General features: G+C 34.5%; 4 protein-coding genes across 4 annotated transcripts; 3 read left to right on the forward strand and 1 right to left on the reverse strand.

The window, feature by feature from the left end:
• The first annotated feature begins 134 nt into the window (after window positions 1–134).
• On the forward strand, window positions 135–1,053 carry LOC123314568. The gene is made up of 4 exons (XM_044899918.1): window positions 135–403; window positions 462–637; window positions 695–803; window positions 862–1,053. The coding sequence occupies exons 1-4, from the start codon at window positions 257–259 to the stop codon at window positions 1,012–1,014; spliced, it is 585 nt and encodes a 194-aa protein (XP_044755853.1). The 5' UTR covers window positions 135–256; the 3' UTR covers window positions 1,015–1,053.
• Window positions 1,054–1,545: 492 nt separating this feature from the next.
• LOC123314563 (hexosaminidase D-like) lies at window positions 1,546–4,446 on the forward strand. The gene is made up of 3 exons (XM_044899913.1): window positions 1,546–2,378; window positions 2,466–2,731; window positions 2,960–4,446. The coding sequence occupies exons 1-3, from the start codon at window positions 1,832–1,834 to the stop codon at window positions 4,067–4,069; spliced, it is 1,923 nt and encodes a 640-aa protein (XP_044755848.1). The 5' UTR covers window positions 1,546–1,831; the 3' UTR covers window positions 4,070–4,446.
• A 5,879-nt stretch (window positions 4,447–10,325) lies between these two features.
• LOC123314566 (transcription factor cwo) lies at window positions 10,326–21,296 on the forward strand. Its single transcript, XM_044899915.1, has 6 exons — window positions 10,326–10,761; window positions 13,174–13,239; window positions 13,300–13,378; window positions 13,604–13,803; window positions 19,119–19,607; window positions 19,690–21,296. Exons 1-6 carry the CDS (start codon window positions 10,700–10,702, stop codon window positions 20,102–20,104), a joined length of 1,311 nt encoding a protein of 436 aa, XP_044755850.1. The 5' UTR covers window positions 10,326–10,699; the 3' UTR covers window positions 20,105–21,296.
• Window positions 21,297–21,791: 495 nt separating this feature from the next.
• On the reverse strand, window positions 21,792–23,917 carry LOC123313213 (prolyl 3-hydroxylase sudestada1). The gene is made up of 6 exons (XM_044897973.1): window positions 23,685–23,917; window positions 23,247–23,617; window positions 22,911–23,192; window positions 22,521–22,839; window positions 22,135–22,337; window positions 21,792–22,074 (listed from the first exon to the last, which is right to left on the reverse strand). The coding sequence occupies exons 1-6, from the start codon at window positions 23,785–23,787 to the stop codon at window positions 21,814–21,816; spliced, it is 1,539 nt and encodes a 512-aa protein (XP_044753908.1). The 5' UTR covers window positions 23,788–23,917; the 3' UTR covers window positions 21,792–21,813.
• Window positions 23,918–24,014: the final 97 nt, after the last annotated feature.

Below are 24,014 nucleotides of genomic sequence, written 5' to 3' on the forward strand. Positions count from 1 at the left end.
AATCCAGAGGCGGACTCAGCATCCCTTGGGCCCATCCTTAAAAATTATGATTTAAGCCTCCTTCTAGCTCACCACTATTCCTACGCCAAAAAAAAAATCCTTGCCTACTCTACACTGATAGGGTTGCATTGTAAAGGTCTAAATTCGCAAATATAACAATAATTTATTATCTACTCAATTCAAACATAAATCTGATCCAAGTGTTCATCCTGACTGATGTTTTTAAACATCTTAATCCTGACAATTACTTTTTAGCATGACACAGTCAGCAAAATTCACGTTCAATGCATTTGATGATTTCATCACAAAATCTTTCGAAGAACTTTGCACTTATGAGGAAATATTCAGAAATCAAATTGTCGTGGAAACATTTACAGAGTTCGTGGAAAAGAACAAGGAAAATGTAAATCCATATTTCCATATTACATATTACAATATCTACCTCTATCAATTCATTTCAGTTGCAAAACATATTTTTAGCTGTAACCGGAGCTCAATGTAATCAACAATTTTTAAACAATGGACTGGATTATTTAGAATTAGAACAGCAAAACCTGGATAGAGGAATAACTTGCTTCGAAAATAATTTTAGGGGCCCCGAGTATTTAACCCCCAAAGATGTAGCTAGAGTAGATTTGTAAACATTATAATTCAGTCTTGAAAAATTTTCTAAACTCATCCTTCTCAATTGTAGATATGATTTTTTACTATGTGTTAGAACAAAAATGGCAAATATTGGAGATATGGTAGAACACATGAATTCTGAAATAAGAGAAGAGAAGAAAAATATCAAGAAAAACCCCGTTCGTAACAAATACTATTCTATAGAAAAATATTAACATGTAATTATAAAATTTTTAGATAGAAAAATTGGCTCAGATAATGATGAAACATTTGAACCTTTTAGAAGCTTTGGAAACAAAAATCTTGTGGTTGAACGAAGAAGTGCAAAGAATATTGTTTGTCCAAATGATAATAATGAAGAAATTTAATCTAAAATTCAAACTATGTTAATATTTTATGATGGGATAAAGACCGAATAAGGAATTTTAATTTATTTATTATCTCCTCTTCTGATCACCAGACATGCAATAGGAATAAAATCGTAATTTGTTATTTTTAGTCTTCTCTAAATATAATAAACAAAAGAATTATTATAAAATATAACAATAAAATAGAACAATTTGAAAAAACCCATGTATCTCAGAAACTGTTTGCCAGATGAACCTCAAATTTTGCACTAACATTAAAGCGGTTTTTTAAAACCAAATACTTGTGTTCAACTTGATCTGATTTGAAATTCAGGAATTATCTGAAGAATAATTTGTATACATGGGAACCCAGCAGCGATAGCGAGTTTGTAACCTGAAAGGGAGACCGGCCTGGTTATGAATTCGAAGAAGCTTTTAACTTCCCTTCACTGTTTTGCCTATTTTTTGTAACAATAGAGCTTTTTTTTTAATAATTTCCATTTATACATTTATTCGCGTATTGGAGGTAATTTCAGTAATAATGATGTCCGGTCCATCGCCAATGAATATTTTTAGTTTCAGATCTTGGGACTAAGTATAAAAAATTCATTCAAATATCTGGAAGAGTATTTATGAAAATGAATAAATGGAAATTTTTATTGATTTTAGGTTAGATCTCTTCTCGCTTCACCCCCTGCCTGCAACCCTGTAAACACCGCCGTGTATTTGTGTCGTTCGTGGTCTGTGTTGTGGACAAAGGTTGTTTGGTTCGCATTTTAAAATATTTCGTTCGAAGATGATTCGCAACGACTGTTTGTTTTGTGCACAAGTTGCAACAGAAATAGGGGTATACAGGGTATATGCAGAGCTTTAATTTGAATTTGAAAAAATGTATGAATAAACAATTCACAGGAATAAAAATGAATAAATATTTATTACATTTGATATCGTCAGTGAGGCGAAAAAAATCATCAATGTTAATAATTGCTTTTCTCCTGATTTTGATAATATTTGGTATACACTACAACAGAGATGTTGAGCCAATTGTTGGACAAATCTTCCCCAAACTGTTGAAAGAAACGATGGATTCGAGTAGAGTTAATTTCCTCAGCAAGAATGAATCCAGTGATAACTTAAACGTTGATGAATATTCTCAGGACAAACATGAGAGAATCCTAGCTAAAGATGAGAATTTTCTGAATTATTTAGATTCCGTTAAGAATATAGCATCAATGGAAACAGAGCAAAATTTGGGGATTCCTTTTGTTAACTCTTACATTAAAAATCCATACATACCAAGAAAGAGACTTGTTCATCTCGATTTGAAGGGTGCTCCACCTTTAATATCCTATTATCGAAGATTTTTTCCATTTATAAAAAATCTAGGAGCCACTGGAATACTTATAGGTGGGTCTAAAAATCAAACATCCTTAAAAATTCAGTGTGGATTATGACATGAGTGCTGTTGTATAATACCTAATTGTTTTGTTCCAGAATATGAGGATATGTTTCCTTATGATGGCGTTTTGAGGAATATGAGTGCAAAAAATTCTTATACTAAAGTACAAATTGCTGAAATTTTGAATCTTGCTGAAGAATCTCACTTGGAAGTGATTCCATTGATACAAACTTTTGGTCATCTTGAGTTTGCTCTTAAACTACAAGATTTTCGGAATTTGAGAGAGGTGCCTGATAGTCCACAGGCACTCTGTCCTAAGAGGAACGGTTCTCTCGAATTTATCAAAGAAATGGTTAATCAGGTAAACTTGAAACCCATTTGATTCAGCCTGTTTTCTTTCAAGATTTCTTTGTTGTTTTATTTATAGAATTCATTATTTTTGATTGAGGGCAAGTGATAGTGCCATTTCCCCACTTTATAAAAGTGTTTGTCATGGTTTCTTTTTATTCCTAGTAGTGAGTATTTGAATTATATTATCCTATATCATGAAAATTATCATCCAGGAAGCTCACATCCGAATCTCTTTCAGGTCATGGCTCTACACCCAAAAATCAAATATCTCCATATTGGTTGTGACGAAGTCTTTCAAATGGCAGAATGTGAATTATGTCGTTTAGAATTACGTGAAACATTGTTTTTACGACATGTCCAAAATGTTAGTACCATGATTCTAAAGAATTTTCCATCCCTGAAACTTATAATATGGGACGATATGCTCCGTCACATCTCTCAACAGACAATACTAGACATGAATCTTGGAGCACTTGTGGAACCTATGATTTGGGTGTATGCAGAAGATATCTATCGGTTTGTGCAGCCTCTCATTTGGTCAAAATATTCAGCCATTTTTCCAAGAGTTTGGGCTGCTTCGGCCTTCAAGGGGGCATTTGGGGAGAGTCTGTATGTTCCTGATGCTAAAAGGCACCTTGAAAATAATCTAAGGTGGTTGGACTTAATGTCCCATCAAGCTGAAGATTTCAGAGGGGGTTTTGTCGGTTTAGTGCTAACGGGATGGCAAAGATATGACCACTTTGCTATTTTATGTGAGACATTACCAGCAGCAGTACCTTCTTTAGCTCTTAGTTTGACAGCAGTTACATATGGCTATTTCAATGCATCCCTCAAATCCATATTTCTATCTGCTCTGAGTTGTCCTAGAGAGAATTCTGTATCACCTTTCATTTCATTGGAGTACGATCCTTTTCTCTGGGACAAACTTGGAAGATGCTTGTTCCCCGGTAGCCACATTTTTAGATTAGTTCACAAGCTCAATGCTGCCGAGTCTGAAACTAAAGATTTCGTTAAACAAACAAAAGAACAGAAGGGTTGGCTGACTGATTATAATAGCCGCAGAAAATTCAGCTCCCCATTGCGAATAGAGGAAATTGTCTCTGAACTTCCTAGATTATACCATAACATGTTGTCATTAGTGAGAAACAGTTTCGAAGCGATGGAGGGTGTTTTCGATAATTTCACCATCACAGAGTGGATAGAACAAAGAATTTACCCGTATATACTTCAGTTAGAAAAAATAGAGAAAGAAAGTACTGCTATAAAAAGTAGTAAAATCTGGCCAGCAAGGCCATTACCTATTTTGCCTGAACTCAAGAGAATTATTGAAGGTCTAAGAACTTATTGAAAATATTTATCAATCAGTACAAAGGGTATGACTGAAAAAAATGTGATTAATAATCTCAGTCTCAATATTGAGAATAAATAATTTGTTCATAAAAAAATTTATAAATTGGAGGAGATACCACATCATGAACATGATTGATGGAACCAGTTGAATAATTCTGATATTATAGAGTTTGAAACTCCACATCCTGCACAATATACTCATATAGGTAGTGACAATGAAAATTACAACAGTAACAATCATATTTTCAATCTAGGAAATAGTTATTTGAAGCTATTGAATACTTATTAAGTTGACCTATAGAATTCTTGAGCTTTATCGGGAAAATATTTGTAATTCTGATCACCTTTGAAAGATTTATATAAATGCAAGCATTTATATATACAGATTATCTATGGAAATAAATTGTAGTAGTAATGTTTTATATAACTGTAATTTCAATATGGAAAGTTATTCACCTTCCCAAAAACCAATTTCCTATGTAAAAGTTGATATTATACAATTTATAACTTAAAAATGAAGTTGTAATAAATCTGACCGATTCAAAAAATGCGTTATTTCACATAGCCATCTGTGTTGGGTAATAACAAGCTGACATGAAACTGTAGAAGAATTCTAGCCTGCACATAGAATTTTCACTTTTAGTTCGAGAGATGATGAACAGCTTTTTATTTGAGGAGAGCTTGATCTAGTGAATCCACCAATTTCGGTTTTCAATTCTCTTATTGAATTATGAAAAAGAACTTCTGTAGATTTCAAACCATTTTCATCGTAGTAGATAGTGATAGTCAATACTTTGAGTAAAACGTTATGTATCGTTCTATCACAACAAATTTTCAATTTTGATAAAAACGAGGAAGAATTTATTTACTCCTGATATTTTGGAATCATTTCCACCAGAGGTGGACCTGGAAAATCTATAGTTGATATATTCACCATTGTGATAACGCTGTTCGCCCCATACATGCGATCACATGTGAATTTCCATCTACGTGAGTGTGGAAAACGTGGAGCTTGGTATTTTCTTGGATTCTACGTGTTTAGTTACATAAAATCCTCCAATACACGTGCACACCGAGCTAGTCATTAATCGTCGTATTTTTTCGTTACATAACGAAATAAAGTAATATTTATGAGGCTGTTTTTCGTTCTGCAATGAAGGTTTGAAAGTGAACAGCGCAGTTCTATTAGAAAAAATCGTGCGGTTGTGTAACGATCACGTTCAGAATTCCAATACGCGTCATATCATCCACGTTTCGCGAAAACGTTCGGGTCGAACGTGATCTAAATTGCGAACCGTGGAATTTTTTTATTCCCCCTCGCGTGGCCCTGGACTTCCGGCTTGAACCATTCTGAGTTCCAGCATTACGTGAAATTTTTTTTAAAGCCCACGAAAAGCAACCAAATCCCCCATTTAGGATATAATAATACTTCGGGTTCAGCCAATATACACGGTGTGCAAGTTATCTAATTTGCAGCAAAAAAGTTTCTATAGATATTTTTCAATTAACTTCAGTTGATTAATTTCACCCAAAACAAGCCACATCTTGTTTGATGGTAGTTTTCAAATAATAAGGGTATTTTTTGTACCAAAATGAAAATTTCGATATGGAATCAATATTTCTTATGATAAAGAGCAAGGAATATATTTTATCTTCCACAAAATAACAATTTTTGATTTAATTCTTTCGTCCTTCTATAATCTCTTTCGATAATTGTTTTAAGAAAAACGATATCAACAATGAACCACGAGATTAGAATGAATACAAGTAGAATAGAAAGAATACAACTCCTCTGTTGTTTTTCTCCGAGATAAGAACAGGAATAAAGATTAATCCCGATTCAAAATAGTAAAATTGATATTTCTATTCGAAAAGTCAATTGCCGAACTCCAACCTGTGTGCAAACAATAATATGAAGGCTATCAACATCATTTTATTGCGTAAGTTGATTTATTGCATACTAACGACGGGTGATATAATTCTCCGGATCTTGTCATTTTCCTGAAAAAAATTGATTGGATATGAATATTATCATCTAGTCGTTATTCATTCATTTCTCAAGGATGTGACATTACACAGGGAGTCCCAAAGGAAAGGCGCAAAGAAAATATGGACAGGAACTGGATAATAAATATTCCGACTGAAAGACTGAATGATATTTGTCCGATGAAATCATAGTTGTAATTTTCGGCCTTATCTGAATCACAACTCCGAAATTTTATTGAGCGTTAGATTATATTTTTAACTAATGCGCATCCGCCATTTTGTGTCCAATACAGTTCTCGCGGATTCAAACTATTTTGCAAAAGAAATATCAAACCTAACTGTTCTCATAGGTCAGTATACAGGAAATGTACATTTACCGGATATGCCCTAAAATGTATCAACGCACTCAGTATATTGTATACTGTATAAGTAATCAGAGTTTGGCGCATTCGCCAGTTTGTTACAAAAACTCAAGTAACCATTTTATTGATGAATCTGTTGATTGTTGTGTAGATTCTACATCTAGACGAGTCCAGGCTTGTTTTAGAAGAATGGCAATGGGTGTCCAATGACCCCTTGTGATCTAATCAAGGGTTTTCGTATTTCAGATTTCACAGTTGATTTACACGTGAACAAAGTCCACTTGTAACCTTTTCATCTCTACGAGTCGAACAAATTAGTCGTTTCGGGTTCAAAATGACAATAGACGATTTGAAAATCTTTTCAATTTTCTCTGATTCATTGGGGGCCAAATCACCTACTAACGATCGACCATCACCCCATAAAGTAAGTCTGTTCTGTGCATCACCCTTACGTTCGACAGCGTCCATAAATAGGCGAGTTATGGCATCCAGATTATCAACAAATCGACCTTAATAAAGAATTGAAATTCCCTGCTCGCCTTCAAAAGCATGTTTTATACGGTACAGACGAAAGTTTCACCTCGGCAACATTGTCTCTAGCTTATCAAACAGCCTCGACATCACGTGGCTTCCCACGTTACGAAAAACGTGACTCAAGATTACAATCATGCGCCATCAATGAAAAACAACGAATGCTACAACTCTCTACGACCTACGTGATCTTTTACATTTCACAATATGAGCGTCTGGCTGATTTTCATTCTATTATGCTAAAAATATTCCGCTGGAATGGTGTTAGATAGAAAGCAGCGTTGCAGATCAATATCGGTATTCTTTGTGTTGATGGTGAAAAAGTAATGAAACATTCCTCTCAGATGCGCAAAATGGACATGCCAAGTTGCATTAAAATGTGAACAGTCAGTATTCGGAATAAAGATGGATATAGAATAATCATTTTAGGTGTAGATGGCCATCTACTTTATGCACCTGTGCATAAGAGAAAAGCGTAGTATCAAAATTCGGGTAGTAGGGAGCTAAATCTCCAGTTCTCCATCAGTCACTTCTACAGTCTCATTTAACAGAATATGTCAGAAAAAATACACCTCTAGATAGCAGGCAAAATAACTTGAGCCACCGTGTATACATATAACTAATAAAGGCCAATCTGTCAAACGTACACAGGGGAAGGAAAAATACTTCATCAAATGAAACTGAAACTATGAGTTCATTAACAATGAGCTAAAAGAGGATGTAGTATATTATTCAACGTGCATGTTATAATGTCCATATGTACATGCGGGTTGAATACTATACTTTATCCACCATCAAGAGATCTTTTCTAAAATATCTCATTTCATTTGAAAAATATCTGTGTTTATGAATAATGATCAAGGAAACGCATCAATTATGATGACTTTATGCATATAGATGGTGGATAATAATATTTTATACAACTATTTCTACAATTATCGGCGAGTTATTCAGATTTGAATACAGGTAGTGAAACAAATATTGAAGAATCTTAATCCCGTTCAATATACATAAAAGGCTCGAATTCAATTTCACGAACAATCGAGTAAATTCAATCAAACGTGAAATCGATCATCAACGGATGACTTGATAAGTACACACATGCCATTGTAAAGTCCTCTGCTGAATTTTGTCTCCCACATCTGCATTTTTCCGTGATTAAATTAATCGATATTTCGGAAATTGGCCAATGAAATAGAACGTTAAACCGATGAAAATATTTCGATAATTAGAAACTCGTGTAGTGCATTCAAGGGTCATCGAGAGTGATTTCGTAATCGAGATATAGCTATAGTATAGATGCATAATAATTTCCTGGAATTCGAATAAGATATTGGGATTTTAAGAAATCAACTTCATGAAAATTCCCCTAATGCCTATTAGCGGAATTCTAGTAATTTATTTACAAGTTGTCAAAACTGAAACATTTTGTCGAAAATCGTATCAGACGTCAGAACATTTCGGCAAAATGATAGAGCTTCTTGTTCGTAGCAAAAAGCGCTCGAAAATGGACTATACGTTATCCACAATTAGGGATTTCAGCGAAGAAAAATACAAATACAAAATCGACATCCCTTCCGAGATACAGCCTTTGGAAGGCGTTAAGAGTTTTAATTTTTTTTACGTATTCTAAAAAACACTGAGTCATAAAAATCTATATAATATGAAGGCATTAATTTTCCTTCGAAAATTGTTCTCGTGGGAAAGATTTTGTACAAAAAAATTTTCTTATGGTTACCCTGCTAATTTTCATCGAGGAATCATGTAGTGAAGTCCTTCGTATTTATTTACAGACACTTTGTATATGGATAATTTTTGCTTTCCAAAAATATCCAGTCAGGAACTGAATTGCTCTGTTCGATAAAAAAAAATTCAAGGCGAAACGATAAGCTATGAATACGGTAACGCTAAAGTATATGCACAAAGTATTTATACCATTATTACGGACATTTACAAACGAGTAAATTATTGGCCAATTTAGGTGTATAAAATAGTCTGACGACCATATTGATTAACTCGAAAAAAATGTGCTGGAACTTCCATGAAATCGATCATTCTTCACTGTCGAGAATATCCGAATGATTTCGCTAGCAGATATTTACGGAAAACCGCCAGTAGGGGAAAATTTTGAGCAGTTATTTCATTATTCAATGACAGTAAATGAGTCGCAGATTGAACACCTCTACAATTATAACTTGTTTGACCACTTTTTTTCTGATATATTTCACTGATACAGATTTTTGGATTTAAACTAAACATGATTCATTATTGAAATAGGTAATTGTAGTACCTACTTGTCTCCAAAGTGAGAGTTTTTGAGGTAAGAACAATAAGATTCGAAGAAATGATCAACAAAATACAATACTTGAAGAAGTATAACATTTTACCAAACACCGAAATTCTAAAACCTCCTTGGAAGTACAAATGAATCATACAAGGGCTTCGCCTTCTGAATGATCAATCAAATCAAAGACATTAAGTTAGATACCTGCTGATATAAAATCATAAATATTACGATCTATATCGACTTATCTTTAAAGTATTAACAGAAGTACCACCTCGTCGAGAAGGAGAAGATGCTGACCATGGTTTCGGTCTCATTCGAGATCGTCAGAGCAACACAACTCATTCCGCGACGAACATGGAATGATGTAGGATGTAAAAATACACTCTAGCGACATCTGACAGGAAACGATTACCAACTCTGTATGTATGTATGCTAAAATATTCGCTCTGAGAGGTAGGAAAGTGAATTGAACTGGTCCTGGTTGAGTGGGCTGCAACCCCATCCAACTTGGAAACATATATCATGTGTGGGCTCGATGGAAAGCTCTCGAAAATAGAATCTCACCATAATCTTTGGTTTTCTTCTAGTTTCGTTGTAATTAGAAGAAGAAAGGCCTTGAGGAAAATTGAATTAATACTTTCTCAACCAATAACTTCAAATGAAAATGCTGATAATCACGAGACTAACATAGAAATAAAGACTTTGGTAAGTCTTGTTTTTCCGTGAGATGTTATTGGGTTGTGGCTAAGAGATATATTAATTTTTCAACATGACAATTCCATTTAATGGATTCAAATACCATTGAATATGTATGGGATATGATGGAAAAGCAGAAAAATCTGTAAGCCTTTGATATTTTCAGAAAAAAAACTGAAAGACGCTGTTATTCTTGCCTATTTCATTGAGTTTTCATATCATTTTCGAATCGATAACACATGAACTCAGTGCATATCCCAAAAAAAAAAATAATAGTAATAGGGTGCGTTTGGACACGCTAATTTTTCTCCTGATAGGTTTTCCGCGAGTCCGGCACTGGCCATCGCAGTCACGTATCTTGTTGGAAGGCGACATACGATTGCGAATAGGTCGGGGATTGCTCGAAGATAGACTTCACGTGTCTATTGGCGTGTCAGGTTGTTCAATTGTAATTCAGTGTACCAGCCTAGAATGTTTTGAGTTTTCACATTTTCATACCGACGCCAGTCAGTTCCTATTAGAGAACGATACGAGAAAGGTGGTTTCCCCCCCTTCAGTTAACAACCTGCCCGCATTTCCCGATGAAAATGATCCATTTTCCGACGCTTTCCAACCAAGAAGGTTCCTTTCGGACGTCCGGAAAATAGAAGGAAATGTGATTGCGCCAAAACAAGTGCATTTCGTAGTGCGTTTGTAGTGATATTTTCCGATCGTTTTCCCGGTGCAACAGTGTTTTCCACGCTTAATAACTTTGTGATTTTCCACGATGAATAATCTGCAGAGGTCTTACTGGGGCAGTAATACAAATTTGCACGTTAACTATGAAGGGTAAGTGGAATTAATTCCAATAATTTCATAGCTTATTTGACCTTTGAATGCAGGCACGTATTCGTAATTTCGGACCAATTTATTACGCCGGATTTAAAAAGAGATATCTGGACAGGGTCGTCCTCGTGACAATCGATGGTTTCGCAAAATTGTATAAAACTGAAAATTTTTCTAATTTTCTGTTACTATCACGCTAGAAATGATAAATTGGTGCTAGAGGACCTAGATTGAAGTAACAAAATTGAACACTGTCTAACAAATCTTCAATTTGTCGAAAAACACTGATGTTTTTTGCTGTCCAATGAAACGTTGCAAATTTTACATACAGTTTCGAATTTTAGAGCTGAACGAGCTTATGCTACTCCGCCACAAAAGTAGTTGCAAGTTCAAAGCGAGTAAAATATGAAAACATTCCAATTTCCATAACTAAATAATTAGTGGAGAAAATCTCGTCTAGTAGAATCCATTTTCATGTTTATTCCCCAATTCTTTACCCTCATAATGAGTCAATGAGAGTCGACAGCTACAGGAGGATCACTGTTATATAAATTTCATCATAGTTTCCTTCTAATCTCCAACATTCAACTTATTTTGGCCATTTGGTCCCCACTATCAATCTTTGCAGGAATTAAGAGAAGACTGTTTGCCACACGAAATAGTGTTTCTCATTTCGTTTTCGTCATTTTCGATTGATATCCTCGAGTACGGACCTGTTCTGAAGGTATGGTTTTAATACTCGATTTTATATCGAGAATTATTTATACGAAATACATAGGCAAGGTCGTCAACACCTACGAAAAAATGTTTTGGAATCAATATTTAATTGATCAACGACATTTTGACCTCCTACGTATGACATTTTTCTCATTTAACATGATAAACTGCCTACCTTGATGACTCTCCTGTGTAACGCGGTCCAATTTTCGATATTTGTATCGTTCTGTTTCACAATATTTCACCACTGTACATGGTTGAATATTAGTAAGGAAATACAGATAAATACACTTCAATGTAAACTTTCATTGAGAGAACCATAACAATATTTTATATATTATTATGTAGTTCCTGGTATTTACTTTTTAGCCTTCGGACCTACTATTATGAAGTATGAATTTCATCCTTATGGTTTCCAGCCATAAAAGTGTACATTGGTAGAAGAAAGCCAATTCATAACATTGTTGACCTTTCAAAACCCATGATTGAAAACATTAGCAGATACTTCTCTGGGGATTAAAAGAAAAACTCCAAACAAACAATATTATGAGTAACAAACAAAATGCCAACCTCCTTCTGAGCACAAATATCCTCAGTAAAAACTACGCAATTTTGCTCTTTGAGATGAAAATCAGTGGAAAACATTTCCATTGTTGAAACTAATTTCATTGAGTTCCTAAGTTCACCAACTGAAATCATGATAGGGCGGAACAATCGTTATGTGATTTAATAGCAGTGAAAATTGGATATCATTCTGCACTGCAATAATCAAAACGTATATGTCACAATTATTGATCTGGGGAGATAAAGAGATGTAGAGGTGTTTTTCCACTATTCTCTATAATGAAAGCGTTTTACCTACCCACTTATATAAGGGATAAAATATTCACAATTACCAATGATTTTCAAACGACAATAATAAAATAAACTTTTGATATTTATGCCATTTAGAAAGTTTGCAGTCGTCTTTGAATGACTCATAAGAGTAAATTCAACGTTATATAACGAAGAATTACCTATTCATAATAAAATATCAATCCATTATACAAGAGCAAGTACCTACCTACAAGAGCTGTTTTCTTTGTCCTTGTGATTTTTTTAAAGACGCGTGGGAACTGGCTTGATTAAGTCATTGGTATTTTTTTTTTATGGTGGAATGACATTAAAAACTGATGGAGCATTCATATAAACTGCTCATAAAGGATTATTATTCATCTGGAATATTTCTTTGAATTGTTTGATTTGGATACCCAAGATGGAGAGACTATAAAGCGTTGAAATTTGATTTGTTAAGATTTCAATCTGCTCAATATCATTGAGTTTATACCTACCCCGAATACATTAACTCAATATACAGAATGTGTAAAATATAAAGCAACCCGTTTTTTTCTTTCGCTGTTCAAACAGACTATTTTAACTCATATTCTATTGATCTTAGAAGAATTTTCTTTCCATGATAATGGAACCAATGTGTGGACTAATTACACTAAAAAGTTTCAAGTCTATAGTCGATGATTGTCACTATGAGTTTTATAATATTAATATTACATATATTTTGCTATGCAAAAGAGCACCAACTCATGTATAAAACCGGTTTTTCTTAGGAGAATTCCAACTATTTTTGTGTCATAACTCCATCATCATGAAAATTTCACAAGTCAATAGATTTGCAAGGTTCACATCAATTTTCTTTTTCAGGAATCACCTATTAGACGAAAATAGTCAGCACAAAGAAGAACGAAGCATATTTCCTTGCTGCGATTCGTAAGTAATCAGATCATATAATATTATCGACTTTTTCCTATCATATCAAATTATTTGCAGGAATTTGAATTTTTCGACTGCCAACTGTAGCGAAGACGATTTAGAGTACGGGAATTTCAAGAGAAATAAGAATACAAGGGTAAGCAAACTTGATTTTGTATATATGTATAGAGTTTTGATGTGGATTTCACCCACCCATCCAGTAGTTTTTGACCATATGGAATGTGATCGGGTTACACATCACTTCAAAGGTCCTGAGAGCTTAAATTCTCGACACATACGTCCGGCCTATTTAGAAACTTGGAGTCGCAGACCCATAATGTGAAATGAAGCGATCATTGAATATTTTCCCATTTTTTTTCAGCAAGATCCAATGTCTCACAGAATAATCGAAAAAAGAAGGAGGGACCGCATGAACAACTGCCTCGCAGATCTCTCCCGGCTGATCCCGACCGAATATTTGAAAAAAGGCAGGGGTAGAATAGAAAAAACTGAAATAATCGAGATGGCCATCAAGCACATGAAGTTCTTGCAGCAGGACTCCGACCCCAGTGAACAGTTCAGGTGAATTTTATTTTTCTTCAAAAGATCTCAATGAAGAATCTACGAAATATACTAATAACAATAAGTGGAGCCATAAGAGAAATCATGGCACGTGTCCAATATTCAATCCTTGTCACTATACTAGTCCAGATAGGTATAAATGAAGGTTATCGCCTAATAATTCTTTGAATATTAATGGATTCACTTGAAATTTTGAAAGGCGACAGAGAATCAATGAACTCTTTATCAAGTTCACTGCAGAGGATATAGCACAAACATGAAAAGTGGAAAAACTCCTGAACGGGGCCAGATATTTGAAATTTTGGTATGAAAATATAGGTTTTCGAATACGCTGAATCTATTGCGAGCATTTTCGGAAGCCTATCTCCCTCCGTTTAGATTTTCATCTTCGAAATGGCATTTTTCGAAAATTGCAAATTTCAATCTGCGATATCTCCTGTTATATTCATCTGATCCAATTGGGATTTCTGGTTCTATAATCAGCGTTGCCTAGGCTTCCACCCTAGCACAAAAACCCGATTTCGAAAATCTCGATTTTTTGGGTCAAAAATGAGCAAGGGGTTAGACCCCCCTAAAATGACCTATTTGCTACTCTGTCTGAAAATCAGGATGTTCCATTACTGTCCTAGGATATGGAGTGCATTGAATTTGTTTTGAAGAATCTAGAAAACCAAACAGTTGATGATTCAATAGAGAATTGCATTCCAGAGAGCTCTTCGAAGTCAACTCGAAAATGAAAAGTCGAAAAACAAAAAAAATTATTTTCTCTTAAACAGGGGCAGATATTTGAAATTTTGGTATGAAAATATAGGTTTTCGAATACGCTGAATCTATTGCGAGCAATTTCGAAAGCCTATCTCCCTTCGTTTAGATTTTCATCTTCGAAATGGCATTTTTCGAAAATTGCGAATTTCAATCTGCGATATCTCCTGTTATATTCATCTGATCCAATTGGGATTTCTGGTTATATAATCAGCGTTGCCAAAGCTTCCACCCAAGCACAAAAACTCGATTTCGTAAATCTCGATTTTTTGGGTCAAAAATGAGCAAGGGGTTAGACCCCCCTAAAATGACCTATTTGCTACTCTGTCTGAAAATCAGGATGTTCTATTACTGTCCTAGGATATGGAGTGCATTGAATTTGTTCTGAAGAATCTAGAAAACATAACAGTTGATGATTCAATAGAGAATTGCACTCCAGAGAGCTCTTCAAAGTCAACTCGAAAATGAAAAGTGGAAAAACAAAAAAAATTATTTTCTCCTAAAAAGGGCCAGATATTTGAAATTTTGGTATGAAAATATAGGTTTTCGAACACGGTGAATCTACTGCGATTAATTTTGAAAGCCTATCTCCTTTCGTTTAGATTTTCATCTTGCAAATGGCATTTTTCAAAAATTTTCAATTTTCAATCTGCTATATCTCCTGATATATTCGTCTGATCCAATTGGGATTTCCGGTTTTATGATCAGCATCGCGAAGGCTTCCACCCTAGCACAAAAACTCGATTTCGAAAATCCCGATTTTTTGGGTCAAAAATGAGCAAGGGGTTAGACCCCCCTAAAATGACCTATTTGCTACTCTGTCTGAAAATCAGGATGTTCTATTACTGTCCTAGGATATGGAGTGCATTGAATTTGTTTTGAAGAATCTAGAAAACCAAACAGTTGATGATTCAATAGAGAATTGCATTCCAGAGAGCTCTTCGAAGTCAACTCGAAAATGAAAAATGGAAAAACAAAAAAAATTATTTTCTCTTAAACAGGGGCAGATATTCGAAATTTTGGCATGAAAATATAAGTTTTCGAATACGCTGAATCTATTGCGAGCAATTTCGAAAGCCTATCTCCCTTCGTTTAGATTTTCGTCTACGAAATGGCATTTTTCAAAAATTGCAAATTTCAATCTGCGATATCTAATGTTATATTCATCTGATCCAATTGGGATTTCTGGTCCTATAATCAGCGTTGCCTAGGCTTCCACCCTAGCACAAAAACTCGATTTCGAAAATCTCGATTTTTTGAGTCAAAAATGAGCAAGGGGTTAGACCCCCCTAAAATGGCCTATTTGCTACTCTGTCTGAAAATCAGGATGTTCTATTACTGTCCTAGGATATGGAGTGCATTGAATTTGTTTTGAAGAATCTAGAAAACCAAACAGTTGATGATTCAATAGGGAATTGCATTCCAGAGAGCTCTTCGAAGTCAACTCGAAAATGAAAAGTCGAAAAACAAAAAAAATTATTTTCTCTTAAACAGGGGCAGATATTTGAAATTTTGGCATGAAAATATAGGTTTTCGAACACGGTGATTCTACTGCGATTAATTTTGAAAGCCTATCTCCTTTCGTTTAGATTTTCATCTTGCAAATGTCATTTTTCAAAAATTTTCAATTTTCAATCTGCTATATCTCCTGATATATTCGTCTGATCCAATTGGTATTTCCGGTTTTATGATCAGCATCGCGAAGGCTTCCACCCTAGCACAAAAACTCGATTTCGAAAATCCCGATTTTTTGGGTCAAAAATGAGCAAGGGGTTAGACCCCCCTAAAATGGCCTATTTGCTACTCTGTCTGAAAATCAGGATGTTCTATTACTGTCCTAGGATATGGAGTGCAATGAATTTGTTTTGAAGAATCTAGAAAACATAACAGTTGATGATTCAATAGAGAATTGCACTCCAGAGAGCTCTTCGAAGTCAACTCGAAAATGAAAAGTGGAAAAACAAAAAAAATTATTTTCTCCTGAAAAGGGCCAGATATTTGAAATTTTGGTATGAAAATATAGGTTTTCGAACACGGTGAATCTACTGCGATTAATTTTGAAAGCCTATCTCCTTTCGTTTAGATTTTCATCTTGCAAATGGCATTTTTCAAAAATTTTCAATTTTCAATCTGCTATATCTCCTGTTATATTCGTCTGATCCAATTGGGATTTCCGGTTATATAATCAGCGTTGCCTAGGCTTCCATCCTAGCACAAAAACTCGATTTCGAAAATCTCGATTTTTTGAGTCAAAAATGAGCAAGGGGTTAGACCCCCCACAAATGGCCTATTTGCTACTCTGTCTGAAAATCAGGATGTTCTATTACTGTCCTAGGATATGGAGTGCATTGAATTTGTTCTGAAGAATCTAGAAAACCAAACAGTTGATGATTCAATAGAGAATTGCATTCCAGAGAGCTCTTCGAAGTCAACTCGAAAATGAAAAGTGGAAAAACAAAAAAAATTATTTTCACTTAAACAGGGGCAGATATTTGAAATTTTGGCATGAAAATATAGGTTTTCGAATACGCTGAATCTATTGCGAGCAATTTCGATAGCCTATCTCCCTTTGTTTAGATTTTCATCTTCGAAATGGCATTTTTCGAAAATTGCAAATTTCAATCTGCGATATCTCCTGTTATATTCATCTGATCCAATTGGGATTTCTGGTTCTATAATCAGCGTTGCCTAGGCTTCCACCCTAGCACAAAAACTCGATTTCGAAAATCCCGATTTTTTGAGTCAAAAATGAGCAAGGGGTTAGACCCCCCTAAAATGGCCTATTTGCTACTCTGTCTGAAAATCAGGATGTTCTATTACTGTCCTAGGATATGGAGTGCATTGAATTTGTTTTGAAGAATCTAGAAAACCAAACAGTTGATGATTCAATAGAGAATTGCATTCCAGAGAGCTCTTCGAAGTCAACTCGAAAATGAAAAGTGGAAAAACAAAAAAAAATATTTTCTCCTAAACTGGGCCAGATATTTGAAATTTGAGTATGAAAATATAGTTTTTCGAATACGCTGAATCTATTGCCAGCAATTTCGAAAGCCTATCTCCTTTCATTTAGATTTTCATCTTGGAAATGGCATTTTTCAAAAATTACAATTTTCAATCTGCGATATCTCCTGTTATATTCGTCTGATCCAATTGGGATTTCCGGTTATATAATCAGCGTTGCCTAGGCTTCCATCCTAGCACAAAAACTCGATTTCGAAAATCTCGATTTTTTGGGTCAAAAATGAGCAAGGGGTTAGACCCCCCTAAAATGACCTATTTGCTACTCTGTCTGAAAATCAGGATGTTCTATTACTGTCCTAGGATATGGAGTGCATTGAATTTGTTTTGAAGAATCTAGAAAACCAAACAGTTGATGATTCAATAGAGAATTGCATTCCAGAGAGCTCTTCGAAGTCAACTCGAAAATGAAAAGTGGAAAAACAAAAAAAAATATTTTCTCCTAAACTGGGCCAGATATTTGAAATTTGAGTATGAAAATATAGTTTTTCGAATACGCTGAATCTATTGCCAGCAATTTCGAAAGCCTATCTCCTTTCATTTAGATTTTCATCTTGGAAATGGCATTTTTCAAAAATTACAATTTTCAATCTGCGATATCTCCTGTTATATTCGTCTGATCCAATTGGGATTTCCGGTTATATAATCAGCGTTGCCTAGGCTTCCATCCTAGCACAAAAACTCGATTTCGAAAATCTCGATTTTTTGGGTCAAAAATGAGCAAGGGGTTAGACCCCCCTAAAATGACCTATTTGCTACTCTGTCTGAAAATCAGGATGTTCTATTACTATCCTAGGATATGGAGTGCATTGAATTTGTTTTGAAGAATCTAGGAAACCAAACAGTTGATGATTCAATAGAGAATTGCATTCCAGAGAGCTCTTCGAAGTCAACTCGAAAATGAAAAGTGGAAAAACAAAAAAAATTATTTTCTCTTAAACAGGGGCAGATATTTGAAATTTTGGTATGAAAATATGGGTTTTCGAACACGCTGAATCTATTGCGAGTAATTTCGAGAGCCTATCTCCCTTCGTTTAGATTTTCATTTTGAAAATGGCATTTTTCAAAAATTGCGAATTTCACTTGAGGATTCGTCAAGACCGAATGGTTGTGTCGAAATGGATGAAATTCTCAGATTTCATACTAGAAGAGTTGCTCTTTCAGAATATGTATCAGGTTTAGATCTACGATAATTTTCCTGGAAGATAAAAGACTCGAAAGATGACCTTCGAAAAATTCCCAAAAAGTTGGGTTCAGTTAAAACATCCTCAAAACCAAACTGTTGCACCGTGGTGGGCGAAATTCTCAGATTCATTACTAGAGGAGTTGCTCTTTTAGAATATGTATCACATTCAAATCTACGATAATATACCTTATATACAGCATGTACAATGTAGTCCAATAACTAGCGAATTTTACATGCAAATCAGGACATGATCATAAAATTATAATATTAATGATTAATTTACATTTTACCGTCTAAAACTGGACTATACCTATATATTACCAACTCAAAAAAATTATCAATCTTTCAGGTTAGGCTACCAAGAATGCATGTCAGAAACCATGAGGTTCATGGTAGAAGTAGAAGGTCATTTCTCCAATGAAGCCATATGCGTTCGCCTTCTCACACATCTACAGAAACATTGCGCAAACCTACCCCATCGATCCAGCCATGCACCACAAAATATGCCAGTTACCGACAGACTTATGGGATCAGGACCACCAATGGTAGACAGAAGTCCGATACAAGTACCTGAATTTCAAACGATGAAAGTCGAAATCGAACAGAACAATAACAACACTAAAGATAACAATACATTTAATAATAACAACACCTATTCGACCAGAACAAACCACGAAGAGAATGAAAATGGTCATGGAGAAAACGGGAGGATATCATACAAATACAAGACTAACATAAAATTGCGGTTCAATCAGGATTTGAATGGGGAAAGTAATCCTAAAAGGCCTAAACTGGATGACGACAGGAGGAGTTCTCTCAACAGCATAGAAAATAGAAGGTACTAGCTGATGATTGTTCATTGCTCTCCAGCAATTGCTAATAATCTAAATCACTCATAAAAATATATTTTAATGTTTCAGTATGTCGCACAGTTCCCCGCCAGCAAGTGAAACATGTACAAGAACATCAGACGCTGAAAATACAAACAGGACCTCTCCCTCAGACAGTACCTTATCCTCGAATAACCATTTGAAACTCGAGTCGGCATCCAGCAATGAAACCACCAACCCTTGCTCTCCCCATGATCCATCTCTGCATAGTCTGAACGTGAAGAACTTCAAAGTACCGATTTTCATGTTGCACACCAAAGGATCCTTCTACGTACCCCTGACAGTGGACTACAAGGCCCTTATGCCATATTTCCCCAGCTACGAGATTTCAGATGAAGTTATACTACACCCTGTAACGATAAACGTAAACTTTCAACCAGCTTTCAACAACTCCTTGGACGGCCCCAAATACAAATGCGATTATCCAAGAACAACTTGGCATTGACTTTAGTTCGTTTCATAAAAGCACCAAGATCTGTTTCTCAGGGATGCATAAACTTAAGAGAAAGGGGATATTTATTCTGTCTCTCTTGCCATTCTCTGTTTACAAGACATACAAAAATATCGATATTTTTACTTCCTCAAGAAGACTATTGAATGTGTTGTGTTGTACCTAACACAAATACAAGATGAATTTGATAAACACAAAATATTTTATCAAAGAGACAAAATTGTTATAAATTTTTGTAGAGAAAATGATGATTTTTTGTGAAAAATATATATTAATAGTTTTTCTGAGATGTAATTGAGATGACTGATTAGAGGGAACATATGACAGTGAAATTGTTGCCTTGATAATATCACAGTCGTTTATTTAGAAGCATAATACTTCAATTGGTTCAAAGTGAGCTCTCAGAGAAAAAAGCAGTAAAAACAAATATTTGTAAAATCATTTAACGTGTGGGCATTGCCAGATTTATGTTCCCCATGGCTTCTATGAAAAACTGCTGTGGTAATACTAACAACATGATTATAAATATTGAAGAACTATTACTTCTTTTGTTTCATATGAATAAATTGAAAAGTAGTGAGTGTGAGAATGTAAGAATCGTTTTATAATGCATTTTTCACAGATGCTGTTTTATAGATATTCAAAAGAATGCGAATTTTCGAAGCAGGCTGTGAAATCAGGGGAATGTAACGTTATAAGACTGAATTGTCTATTAATATTCGTTATAGGTGTGGTATCTATAAACTTCATATTTTCTATTTGACTTTTTTTTTAACCGATGAATTTCTCCTATTCTTATAGTTGTTGTTTTTGAGAAGGTTTTATCGAAATATTTCTCTATCAAAAATTGTTACAATTAGATATGTTGTGAACAAATGCTGACATCTGCAGTATGTTAATATAAGATGTGTCGTTTTGATTGCAGTACATCAAAATGTATGACTAGGTTCTGGTAAACTGTTGTGTTTTTAACATGTTCGCCTGTAAAATTTTTTTAGTACAAAATTGATAAAGCATGACATATCATTGAACTCAACAGTACCCCAGATAAGCTTCATCAAACTGCAAACAAAATTTCAATAATTATAGCATATCTGTGCACAGGGCAATGAACGTGTTAAAATTGATGTATAAATTTGTTGTAAACTTGTTATTATCATGAGAAAAAATATATGAGTTGACTTGAGTCTATTTCTTTCCTGTTATTTATGAACCTCAAAATATATGCCGATTTTATCTTCGAAAGGGCTGACAAAGAAAATCAGTTAAAGGAAGAAAATATGAAAATCTTACCTTCATATTGCGATTGTCTCCCAATTATTCCAAATCCCTCGTGAAATACTTGGCATAATAAAACAATTAATCTGAAAAGGTTTAATGTTGAGGAACAGGTGGAAATGGCAAAATTTAATCCATTTGTTCAAGAAGGAATTAAGGATCTCCAAAGTTGAGAAATGGACATAACTCAAAAGAAACAAAACATGGGACACCTTGCAAATTAACGAAGAAAGCAGCAGTATAAGAATCGATATTTCTGAGGAATATTGAATAAGAAAATTTCACTTTATCTCTTACTGAAATTGTCTATGTTTTATTCAACTATTGGCAGCTAAATTCAATATCAAGAATAAGGAGCATGTAAAAGATGATTTTTGGTTGTTTCATCAGTGAAAGTTGGAAATGCAACAACTCAAATAATCACTTTATTCAGAAAACGTACATATTAACAAATAAAACTTTTCGCACCTACTTTGCTTACTGAAATAGCTTGTAAATCTGGCCGTATCTCTATACACCAAGTTCATCCTATTTTTCAAAGGTTCTATTGTGATGAGCGCTTCTTGTATTTCTTCATCTATACTCACATATTGTGTTCTTCCTCCAACTATACCCTCCACCTCACCAGATGGAATATAAAAAATAACATCTAATTCTTCCTTACTCCAATTGTAATCAGATAATAACTAGAATCAATTGGTGAAAATCAGAAAGGTAAGATTTTAAATAAACAACTTTATACATACACAATAACTTCCTGGAAACCATCTCTGAAATTCAAATTTCATGGAGCTAAACTTCACATCAGTAATAATTTTCAAATAATCGAAGAACTGCTGCGATTGAAAAAGATCTAAAAACCGTTTTAATGAATGGGGCAAAGAGTCATCGGTTACCAGCACATCATATAAACTTCTATTTGGAGGAGCAGCTCTTTTCCATTTTTCACCTGAAAAAAAAATTAGTACTCATATAAGTATCACCACAAAAAAACAGGGAGTATTTCAATGTGAAACAATATAAAAATTTTTTTCACAAATCATATACATACTGTTGTTATATACTGTTGTTGTGTAAAAGTGATTTGTAATAATTCAAACAAGGATTTCAGCTCAAAATGATTCATACTCACCATTTTCTTCGATAATTTCCAAACACTGCTCGATTTCATCCAAAGCTTCTTTCCTAAAAAATTCTCTGAGTGAGATTTCACTATTCTCTTCAATGTGCTTTTGAATATCCTCAAGTGTACCATCTTCGTTGTTTAAATAACTCTCTTCAATCCAAGACTCAAGCAATAAGTCTTTTTCAACAGGTTTCAGTTCCCTTTTTCCAAACAGGCTACTTACAGGATATTCAAAATGAGGAGATTGGAAGACTGGTGGTGTTCTTACATGAAACCATCCATTTATGGTCAATCGGGTGTCTTCTAGGGTGGTAACTTCTGCTACCTAAAGAAGAAAGACCTATATGAATTGAAAAACGGAGACTAGATGACAAAAGATGTATGTTTACAACTTACCTGATGATAAGAATCATTTGTGACTGGAAAGAATACTAGTTGATTATTCTTTGGTAAAATACTTCTAACAACTTTCTCTGGAAGACCTTTCTCATCTTTAGATAACAGATCCAGACTGCCCCCCTTACTGGAATCCCAGCCATTAGAACTAGTCATATAATATACAAAAGCTACCATTCTGTCTTCCCTTTGATCATCATGAACTAAGAGATAATCTGTATTTGTGTAACAGCTGCATGTTGCTGATATTTCTTCCAGCGGATAGCCTGTTATTTCTGCTACCTGAAAAAATTCATTAGAATCGTTTCATTTACTTATTGCAATAAAAATACTTGCCCATGTCATAACAGATTTTTTAAGCAATTCATAAAATCCCTTGATGTAATCGAGATCCAAAGTCTTTAGATCTTTAGATTGGAAAAATTCGTACAAATCCATCTTTCTTTTGTTCCAATCCAAAACATTGAAATCGGAACGAATTCCATCAATGTAATCCGGACTTTCCAAAAAGTTATCGATAACACACACTCTGAACGGATCTACTATAATCTCTACTTCGTCCGACCGGAAACTATTCCCTTTTTGCCATACTTCTTTCAATTTAGCCTTATTTTCTTCACTAGATAAATTCGGATTCATACAGGGATACAATTTCACTTTCTTCACCTGACTAGTAATTTCTTCTTTGATTCCAGTTCTGGGATGATCTACAATTTATTTAGGTCCTACTTTATTTTTTTCATCGAAATTTTCTCACATTATCTTATTACTTACAGCCTTTCAAATCAGAAGTGGTAGTGGATATTATTATTGGTTCTTCAGGATCTTCTTGCAAATCAGACGGTCCAGGACCACATGGCCTTTTTTCTTCATCCATAATGCATGCAATAAGTGGATTTCAATTTCAAAATTGAGGACCAAGAGAAGATATCATATCAGTTGTTAAACCATTTAAATGTAAACAAAAAAAAATCTGCGAAAAGGAAACATAACCTCAATGAAACCACTCTGACAGATGATCCTAACCTGAATCTGACGGATAATCTGTGATCACTAACCTGAGTCCTGAGTCACTGAATAATATAAGAGCGGTAAAAGCAAAGA

The sequence above is a fragment of the Coccinella septempunctata genome, chromosome 5 (assembly GCF_907165205.1).
Source record: "Coccinella septempunctata chromosome 5, icCocSept1.1, whole genome shotgun sequence".
Classification (NCBI taxonomy): Eukaryota; Metazoa; Arthropoda; class Insecta; order Coleoptera; family Coccinellidae; genus Coccinella; species Coccinella septempunctata.